The 10,728-nt window shown below is 43.7% G+C and overlaps 1 protein-coding gene across 1 annotated transcript; it reads left to right on the plus strand.

The window, feature by feature from the left end:
• The first annotated feature begins 1,859 nt into the window (after positions 1–1,859).
• LOC118215710 (ras-related and estrogen-regulated growth inhibitor-like protein) lies at positions 1,860–5,848 on the plus strand. The gene is made up of 5 exons (XM_035396672.1): positions 1,860–1,940; positions 3,534–3,590; positions 3,835–3,908; positions 4,278–4,426; positions 5,431–5,848. The coding sequence occupies exons 1-5, from the start codon at positions 1,889–1,891 to the stop codon at positions 5,714–5,716; spliced, it is 618 nt and encodes a 205-aa protein (XP_035252563.1). The 5' UTR covers positions 1,860–1,888; the 3' UTR covers positions 5,717–5,848.
• The last annotated feature ends 4,880 nt before the right edge of the window (positions 5,849–10,728 follow it).

A 10,728-nucleotide genomic window follows, 5' to 3' on the forward strand; every position in this document is an offset into this window, starting at 1 on the left:
CCCCATTCAGCTCGGGACTCCACCACCTGTAACTGACCCAGGGGTGTTTCTAGCATTGCTTAGCGCTTTCCCCCGGGAAAAAAAATACTAAAAATACTGCGAAGACTGAAAGGGCCAGTAGTGTGCTAGTAGGAATGCTGTAGACACGGATTTGAGAGGGGATTTGTCTCACCTGAGCGCTGGACCACACCCGTGATATCGAGTCAGTTCCTGGTCGAAAAGACTCAACCGGTTGGTAATTACAAGCTAATTACCCCCCTCTAGTGCTGCTAAAGTCACCTTTATACACAAACCAATCAGTTGCTCGTATCCATGCAAAACACAAACTGCTCTTGTGTGCTCCTTCCCTTCTATGTAATTCTTAAGGATGATCACAGAGCTCATAATTTCCCAAGTGTGATGAAGGTGAATATTTTCCATCCCGATACAATCTGTACTGAATCTGATAATGCTATTTTACCCACAATAATTTTCGCTTATTAGGAGAAACGTTCTTTGCGAGCCACATCCTAATATGAGCATGCTACACACCGCACACTGGACCCTTCCCCTGGGTAGCCACACTGCGTTCGCTTACTTGGGCCAAGCTGGTTTAAACAGCGAAAATCAACCAAACAGTTTTATCCATGGCATAAACTGGCAGCCGTACTAAAACCCCGGTGTGGTGCCTGCCTTTGTTCTTGAAAAGAGCCAGTGCCTTTTCAATCAATAATAAAAAACAAACAAAAAAAAAAGATAATAACAGAACAATTTACTGAAGCCACTGTATGATAAAAAACAAGGGACTTGGGAAGAAAAAAATACATCCCCAATCGGTGCTGAACACAAACAAAATGATTTCTTTTGGACTTGTGAAACAGTCCATGAAATTGAGCTTTGTGGATTGAGTGGCTGTATGTATTTGTCTAGAAGAATAATGTGGAAATAATATTCTTCTACTTTCCACTGTCAGAATAAGCCCAAAGCTTTGAAGACATTCTGGAATGTTTCATTTCATACCTGGAATGTTTTTGTATTTACATCTCTATTAATTGGAAGATTTATGAAGTATTGATTGTTTTTTCTTTTCCAGACTGGTGTCCACCCAATATAACACTGGTGGATTTTGAGAGAAAGTATCACCAAGGTTTTAAAAGTTTGGAATGCATAGTAATAGACTGCAGATAAGAATTTTCGTGGGACCCTGGTAAAGCTATGAAATAGTAAAAAAATCATTCTGACAGCCAAACATTATTATTATTAGTAGTAGTAGTAGTAGTAGTAGTAATATAGAATTACTGTAAAATATGCATTCTTTTATGGTAAGTTACTGAATTAAAAAAAAATTCTGATAAGAACAACATTATTTATAAATATCCTAACTTGAGTTATTTTCCCCTAGAAGACAGTAGAGTTCAGTGGTGCATTTCAATTATAGAAAAACCCTGTATTAAATAACACAAAGAGAGAGAGAGAGAGGGAAGAATAGAGAGAGTCAGAGAGTGATAGAAAGAGAGAGAAGAGTGGAGAGAGGCAGAGAATGGTAGAGAGAGAGAAAGTGAAGGGGGAGAGAGACCAAGAAAGAGATAAGCATGGAGAAATCAAGCAAGCAAGAGGGGAGGGGAACAGAGACAGAGAGAGCGGACAAGAGAAAGAGGGGGTGGGGGAAGAGAGGAAAGCAGAGAAGGGGGGAGAGAAAAAGAGCAGTGCAGAGAGAGAAAGAAAAGCTAAAGGTATTCCTTGGTAGAGTGACCTGTGAGTAACCCAACGCTGAGCTCTGCCAGTGGGAGGGGTGCTGTGTGTGTGTGTGTGTGTGTGTGTGTCTCACACACATAATCCCTGCCCTCCCCAGCCTTCGGGCACACTGTGCAGGGCTCAGGGTTCGAGCACAGAGCTCCCACTCAGAGACATGAACGACATCAAGCTGGCCCTGCTGGGCAGTGAAGGCGTGGGGAAATCAGGTGAGTGTGGGGGGTCGAGGGGAGGGGGCATTGCAGGACTGGGACAACTTTGTGGAAACCAGCGTGTGTCACTTGCACTAGTGAGGGAAATACTGTACTGTACGTTTGTGTGCTTTCTTTACACTAGTGAAGATGCCGTTCAGAGGAAAAGATCTTCTGTGATGAGGCTATAATGTGACATCACAAGCTGTTACAGAAACATTGGAAAAATACCAGGATGTGTTTCTTTACACTGGAGTGCAGAGTGATGATCTTTACTCAGTGCAGCGAGTGTGCTCATGTAGTGCACTGGGGTTAGGGCTGGACTGCTAATTTGCGAAATAATCCTGTTGAAAAGTTAACCTGTATTCTCCAATGCGTTGTCATTCAAAGAGTTGCCCATCGGACTACGCACACGGCATGACTTCCGCTCCTTGGGCGGATATCATATTCCCACATCTGCTGCCGTAGCGGGGGTACTCGCGATTCATTGATTTTCGCATCGGCCCCCAGAGGCAAAATCAAAATTTTAATTCTGATCTAGCGGATGGGCTCCGAGATCAGGGTTAGGGTGATAATCCTTCCCCTACTGTGAGTGTGTTTATGTACACTGGGGTCAGGGTTAGGGTGATAATCCTTGCCCTACCGTGAGTGTGTTTATGTACACTGGGGTCAGGGTTAGGGTTATGCGAGGCACCGCTATGTGAGAGTACGATGTGCCGTGTTCATACAGGACATCTGCTTTGTTTCTCAAGTATGATTACAGGTGAAGGAAGTTCACTCAGAGAGGTGAGGTCATGTGATGCTGATGCTAAGACAGCCGCTGTGGCTGTGGGTGTGGGGAAGTGCGCTGAGCGCTGATAAATATCAGACATGACATTACCCAGAGTTCAATGCTGTATCACAACAGGGAAGAGGAGCCTTAACAGCACAGTGGGCCACTGTTTTCGCCCTGCTAGCTGTTAAAGTGTGTTTTTTTTTTCGTGGAAAAACATGGGACAAGAGTTATCTCAGCATTTACAGTAGGATATGGGAAAGATTAGAGGGGGGCAGGGGGTGGGGCAAAAACAACTACACTCCCCACCCCCTACAAAAAAAAAATTCATGAGAACCAGCTTCAGCAACTTCATTCCTGAAATATTTTCATATAGGAAAGAGGAAGCAGTAAGATCATGTTTATGGAGGAAGAAAAAACATCTAAAGCTGGATATATGCTCACTCCATAGAGAGCCCATCCCATGAGCATGTGGGTCTCTCTGGCTTTCTCAACCTGCCACGTAATCAACCCCAGCTTAACTGGTTAAAATGGCTCCCGTTTTTCCCACCTCAGCTGATGTGTGGTGAGCATTCTGGTGTAAAAATGGCTGCCGTGCATCACCCAGGTGGGTGCTACACGTTGGTGGTGGTTGAGGAGAGTTTCCCCCTCATCACTGAAGAGTGATTTGAGTGTCAGAAAAAAACACTACATAAATACAAGCCATTAATTATTATAGATGATGATGATGATTATTATTATTATTATTATTATTTGGCTCAGTCAGAGCGGTTGTTTGTGCTGCTGTTAGATTAGGTGGATATGAAACAGTTTCCTGGTGTGGCTCTTTCCTTCCTTAGCTGTGCTGGTGAGGTTTCTGACCAGGAGATTCATCGGGGAGTACGCCTCCAACGCCAGTGAGTGTACCCCAAAAACACACAAGCACGAGTGTACCCCACAAATGCACAAGCGTGAGTGTACCCCACAAACACGCCAGCGTGAGCATACCCCAAAAACACACAAGCGTGAGTGTACCCCAAAAACACACTCTTCATCCCAAGACTAAAAAGTCCTCAGTACTCCTATTTATCTGTCCAGTTATTTCTGAGCTAGTTTGCGTTGTGTAGTAAAACATCTCCCCATCACCCTGTACTATTTCAGACTCCCTGTATCATAAAAGACTCTCCATTGATGGCAGGCAGCTCAACCTGGAGGTTTTTGATCCATGTTCTCAGGTATGTGTTTTTTCTCCTCACACACACACACGCACACACACACACATACACACACACTTCGCATACACACATGCACATGCACATTTACACACAGACACACGCACACACACTCCCACACACGCACACACACACACTTCGCATACACACATATATGCTGCAGAAGAAGAGAAGGGGGGAGAGGGAGAAAGAGGAAAGCCAGAGAGATGGAGAGAGAAAAAGAGAGAAGAGAGAGACAAAGAAAGAGAACGCTTCACTGCATTCCCATTATCATTCACTTCTCAATAGCAATGGGGCAGTGGAAGGAGGCCAGGTCCTTATTTTCATTCATTCAGTAAAACACAATATTATTACTACTGTCCTCCATCCCAGAGTACAGAGGCCAGATGCATCTTAGAGGAGCCGGTGGACTGGGCGGACGGCTTCATCGTGGTGTACAACATCAGTGACCTCACATCCTTCCTCAACGCCAAACACATCCTGCGCCAGATCAAAGAGGCCCGCACAGACACCTGTAAGGGGTGAGTGACCCCAACGACCCCCTAGTGACCCCACTGTGACCCCACTGTGACTGAACTATGACCCCACCACAACCCTTGGGACCGTCCCACAGAGGAAACGAGGGGTACACATTTGATGATTTTGATAACCCAGAGTTTGAGACTGTAGGTCTAGAGCCAGGCTGCAGTCACGGGTCCAAAAGTATCAGTCTGTGAAATGTTTTAATAAGAGGGTAAACACAGGAATAGGCCTGAGCTCGGACGCACACAGAGCCACCGCCTGCCACGTAACAAGGCCTAGTAAACCAATCTGCAGGATTTGAAGCCTCTGGGCGTGTGTAAGTTAATTATGTGGTTAAATGAGTTCTACCACTCAATCGAATCGACCCCGTAATGGCTTGTGTCCAATTTCTTCCCTTGCGCATTAATTACGATATTATGAAAGCAGGACTTTTGTTCAAGTTTTCCTCTAACAACTTATTACAAGAAAGCCATTTGGAAAGGATGCCAAGTGGAAATGCCATTTGGTACAGCTGGTGCTAATTACAACTCTTGCGCATGCAAACAAAGCTTCAGAGGTTGTCAGGCTTCACCCCTGCTCAGGGATTTTTCATGAAACGGGTCTGTAATAGTTTGACATTCCACAAAACAGACTTTCTAGCAGGACAGCAGCGCTGTGGAGACAATTCACTGTCTGTTCCCTGTGCCAGCAGATTCTGTGGATCCATGTGTGCAGGTCTACAGTGAAATCTAGTGGATCCCGTGGATCCCTGTGAGCAGGTCTACAGTGAAAGCTAGCGGATCCAGTGGACCCGTGTGCAGGTCTACAGTGAAATGTAGAGGATCCAGTGGATCCCTGGATGCAGGTCTACAGTGAAAGCTAGTGGATCCAATGAATCCCTGCATGTAGATCTACAGTGAAATCTAGTGGATCCAGTGGATCCCTGGGTACAGGACTGAACCGCTCTGGTGGAAGGTTAAGCAGCGCAGACAGCCTCATGACTCCTGTTTCCTGTCTGTGACAGTGAGGCGGAGGTGCCCGTTTACCTGGTGGGGAACAAGCAGGACCTGTGCCACGCCCGGCAGGTGTGCGAGGAGGAGGGCCGCGCCCTGGCCCGGGAGAACAGGTGCCACTTCCAGGAGGTGTCCGCAGCCGAGGACCACCAGGAGATCTCCGGCCTCTTCACCAGGCTCATCCGGCAGGTGATGGAGCACCTGAAGCACCGCACCGACCGCCGGCGCTACAGCGGCTCCAAGTCCATGGCCAAGCTCATCAACAACGTCTTCGGCAAGAGGAGGAAGTCCGTCTGAACCAGGCAGAGCTGCAGGGACGGACAGCGCCCCCCGGTGGACGCTGCCGGAAGTGTCCCGTGTGCGGAGAGGCAGTGTTTGTGACACTGCACATGTGACAGGGACACTTCAGCCAAGGGAGGACAGAAACAGAAGGGAACACTCATAAATCTCTAACAGTGTGACGAAATGGTGATCGATATCGAAACAATCTCTGAGCGAAGTGCTATTTTGACAAACAGTAACCCCATTTTTTTCTTTTTTTGTATCTCAGAGATATCATTATCTAAACATTTCTGCTTCTAATGTGCATGTATAATGTATAATGCACTATAAACACTGCTATAAGCAGCTGTAATAACTCATAGATAATTATTATATATATATTATAACCTACTTTATGTTATAAATAAATCATTGCTATGACAAACTACATGGCCAAAGGCTATAACTTATTCCACCCCTGCTTGCTAGCGAACTGCAGGTTAATATGTATGATTCATACACACAAAAGCATGGCCAAACGAACCCCACAGTTAGAGCTTTGAGCCGCCAGTGATGGCCGGCGATCCTTGTTTTCTGTGTAAATAAACTCTTCTCTTTGTGGCGCGTGCCCTAGAGCACAAGCGCCATGCGTCATCCACGTCTCTGCGTAATGAAGTCATACTTCTCAAGGCGGCAGTTACGAGGATGTTAAGTTCCCAAACAATAAAGGTAATAAAACGACCAACTGGCTTAACTGCCACGGCCTGCTTAAAAAGGCAACTTTACCGTTCGCATGAGATCGGCTGTTTCATCCGGTTTCATCCGGTATTCATTATCTCAGCACAGCCAAGAGCTACAGCACTGAGAAAATCTGACCTCTTCTAAATTGTTTTCACAAAAAAACAGGAACTTAATGATGTAGGAAGCCAGCTTAATTGTAATTCAGAAGTTATAGCACTCCCCCTTTATGTCGTACTTGTAGAAATGGCAACTTGTAATCAGTGTACATACTTTAATTCAATTTATTTGTATATCATTTTTTTACAGATAACTTTTAGACATACATGTAATAAAAATATCATGGTATGTTCAAAATAGGTAGATTTGTGTATGTGTATGCGATTGTGTGAATGTTTGCATGTACATGCGCTTTTTTGTTCATGTGTGTTTGTACTAACAACCATGTGAAATGGTTCCCCCCCCCCACACACACACACACACACGCGCACACACACACGTGCATACAAACACACTCCCACATATACACATACACACACACACAAACACACATACAGGATACACACACGCACACACACACAGATTTGACATCCACACACTTCTGAAACATCCAGGCAGTGAGATTCAGAAATATTTCTGGAAATCCATTCAGACAGATTTTTTTTTTTTTTAATCTAAAAATATGAGTATCTGAACATGCCAAAACCACAATAACCTGTCATCTTTGGAATTATACTTATACTGCTCCACAAATATTGGATGCCCTTAAGGGAATGTTTGTGGGCTGTTACTGCAGCTTTGGAGGGACTGAGTTTCTTACCAGGATGGTCAGACTGATCCTATTAGGGTAAGTGTTAGAGTTAGGTTAGGGGGGTTAGTGTTAGGTTAGGGTAGGGGTTACCAAACTGGGTCCTGCCATGTCAAACTGGCCTTGTCATTGTATAATGACATGGTGTACCAAAATACACATGCTGTGCATGCACTGTTCAATCGCTTTGAAACAGTGAAAGCCAATATATAAAACAACGTACTGGCACCAAAATACCTGAGCAAATATTTGGGACTGCTGCCGTCGTCCACTAGATAGAGCCATAGTGCTTTCTGGGAATTGTTTCAGTTGGAGGATTGGACAGTTGAGGATGGGAAAGTTAATCACCAATGCTGAACAGTTCAGTGAAATGTAAAATGGCAAAACATGTTCACATAAAAATATTATGAAATGAAAGCTCATTGGCTGTACCTTTTTCCCCATAATGATCTTTTGATCTCAAACCCAAGTAAGTATATAGCAAAAAATGTCACTCTATCGTTCCTATACTTTTGGAATGCACTGTAGCTTTATTTCCTTTCCATTTGATTGAACTGTTATAGTAATTATGACAGTAATTATCCATGATTGTTTATTTCCACCGTAGATTTAATCACTGTTTTAGAAAAACTTCACACGTAGAATTTGATTTCATCAGTTAAACAAAACAAACTGTAATTAGCGTGTGATTAGTTGTTTACAAAATGAGTCTCTTGAGAGACAGGATATTTTTTGCTGCATGGTCTTAATTTCTGTGCATTATTCAAAGTCTCTGCTCACCAAAATTAAATGAATGCACTTAAAAAACTATAGAACTCATTCTACAATGCACAGCAAACCACACACTACACAGCAGCAGTTTCCTATGCAAAATCACACATGACAGCTTTTAATTAATATTTCATTACAAATATTCAGACATACAGTGTGTGATAAGAGGCAGCACTACAGTATAATATCAGAAAGCAAATGGGCCATTACAGAGAAAGGTTCTGTATTTTCTTAAATCAGAAGATATGGTCATTGTTTTGCCTACAAGAAAAACGCTAACTTCACGAACAGGAAGGAGAAAAAAAGTAAAAGTTTGACTTGAGTATCCAAAAGTGAAAACAGTTTTCATACCCGCCCCCCTCCCAAACACATCTCATTTGTCCCCCTCTGCTGAGAGTACATTGAATTTCGGAAACATCAGTGAGCATTAAAACACCCATTACTATGCAGGTTCCGTGCCAGATCATTATATTTTCTTGGAACAGGTCGGTGGAAGTTAATTGCTCCTTGTACGAGGTTTAAATAATTATACGAGCTGCAAGCAGCTGTGTGTTTCGTACAAAAGAAATCACTTCAATTGCTCTCTAAGATTTGAAATTTGTGTGTGGGGGTTACTTCAGATTTTGCAAGACTTTTTGGGATTTTGATGTTATAGTTATATGCTCTTAGTCGGTGAATATTTTCCCTATGGACGATGAAGCCTGTAAGCATGTTGATAACATGTTTTCCTGAAAACTCTTTCCCCCATGTGAATAAATGCAGCCAGAGGCTTTAAGTTCTAAGTACAAGAAGGACTGCAGTACCGCAGCTGTCTACAGCTGGTGACATGGTCTGGTTTAATTATACACCTTCTATACCTGATACCAGAATGAGATAAGATCAGCACTACTGCTAGGAAACAGGTCTTTCCAATCCAAAGGAGACTCATTTAACTTATACCCTCTAATTCTTATTTTGTGTGTGTGTAAGGGCGAGTGTGTGTGTGTGTGTGTGTGTGTGTGAGTGAGAGCAAGTGTGTGTGTGTGTGTGTGTGTGTGTGTGTGCAGAAAAGTGTTAAACCTTTGTCAGCTGACAGGTCTACTGTTTTACATCAATGAATGTGCACTAATTCCACAAGCCGCCACAGAAGATTAATCACAGCTTATATCAGGGAATTCATCTCAGGGGATAGATGTTGTGAAATGGCCCGCCCTCTCCTGAACACCACTGTAGAGTTTTAAGCTTTTAACACTGGCTCATTCAAACTAAATGCTGTCTGTTTACTTATCCTGTTTATATACTGTATATATGGGGCGCATGTTCATGCAGCGACCGGCAGCAAGTCACAACCAATTGCCCTTCGGGGCAAATAAAGTTGAAAGTTGAAAGTTGCACGATATATATGTGTGTGTGTGTGTGTGGGTGTGTGTGTGTGTGTGTGTTTTGTTAAGTGTGCCCACACAGGGTCTGTCCGTGATGAAGCCAAAGTCAAAATGTCTTTCGCCATTTTGAGCCTTATCTCTGAGCCACACGTGGAATGCTGAGAGCCAGTGGGACCTGTTGTTGTGGTTCCTCAGCGCTAAAAGCCCGTTTCTCCAGCCTGCTGACACTGTTCTGGCACGACCGCGAAGACAAAGTGGGAATCCTCAATGCTTCAATAACTGGTATGCTTAGATAAAGACTTACAGATCGTAAGTTATGAGATATGAAAATAAAATTAAAAAAAACACAATAGATTTCCTTAAAGAATCTATGATTGATTCATTTCAAGTTGTCTGGCAACGATGGACACATTTTAAAGCAAACTATTGGATGTCTTGTTTTCCTTGGCACAGGCACTCAGGTTTGTCTGTTAAAGCTCAAGTTTGCAAAGTCTATATGTAATACAGCCATGCAAGAGAGAAGAAATAATTTGCTATTGCTTATCTACAAAAACTGCAGTAAGAAGAAACATTAGACCACTACATATTGCATTCTCTGGTTGGCCAAAATAAATCTCTTGCGTCAGAGTGAAATTTCCTGTGGCTGTGGGCAATAAAGGTATGATTTAGTCTTCAATGACACCTGAATGTGACTGTGTTAATTTGTATTCATCTGGCTCATTGCAAAAATCTTCTCTCGTCAGGTGATGTAATTCCACACTTCGTTAAAACTGTGAGGCTTATCATTTCTTATCAAAACCAGCTGTCAATCAATATTAAAGTTGCAGATGAGCAGAATGAAATACTCCAGCAAGACGACAGGAAGTCTGTTCAATTTAACTCTGCAGTCACCAGAGAATATTTTCCACACTCAGCTTTCGGGTTTGGAGTTTGTGGTGTCGTAAGTAAGACTGCCAGTGCTGCGCCCTCTTGTGTATAAAACCTGTAAGACAGTATCGCTGCGTGGGAGAAAGACATCTTGCTTGGTCTGCAATATCTGAGTTTCACGGGGCTGATCCACGCCAACTTCACTGGCACTGTAGTGACCCCCCAGCCACCCACCTCCCCCCCCACCCCCCACCCCCCAGCTCCCGTAGTGACTGCCCCATGCCCCGTAAGCTGAACTGAAGCTGGGCTGAAAGCCTACCCTCACCTCTGCTTTCCAACTGTCCACTGGCACTGGCATGGCTAGCCTCTCCGCTTACTGTCTTCAGTTTCCCAGCCCCATCCAACCATTAGCATTAGCACCTAGCACGTCCTCCCCCTTAGCCTCCTCCTTTCAAAAAAAATAAAATAAAAATAAAAAAAGCACTCAGATGTTCCTGCTCCAT

The sequence above is a fragment of the Anguilla anguilla genome, chromosome 16 (assembly GCF_013347855.1).
Source record: "Anguilla anguilla isolate fAngAng1 chromosome 16, fAngAng1.pri, whole genome shotgun sequence".
Taxonomy (NCBI): Eukaryota; Metazoa; Chordata; class Actinopteri; order Anguilliformes; family Anguillidae; genus Anguilla; species Anguilla anguilla.

What these genes read in the sequence shown, in the direction of transcription:
- LOC118215710 (XM_035396672.1), top strand. Translation starts at nt 1,889, where the DNA reads ATGAACGACATCAAGCTGGCCCTGCTGGGCAGTGAAGGCGTGGGGAAA. An exon ending in TTTTTGATCCATGTTCTCAG is followed by an intron (nt 3,909 to 4,277) that starts GTATGTGTTTTT and finishes CCTCCATCCCAG; the next exon opens with AGTACAGAGGCCAGATGCAT. An exon ending in CGCACAGACACCTGTAAGGG is followed by an intron (nt 4,427 to 5,430) that starts GTGAGTGACCCC and finishes TGTCTGTGACAG; the next exon opens with TGAGGCGGAGGTGCCCGTTT.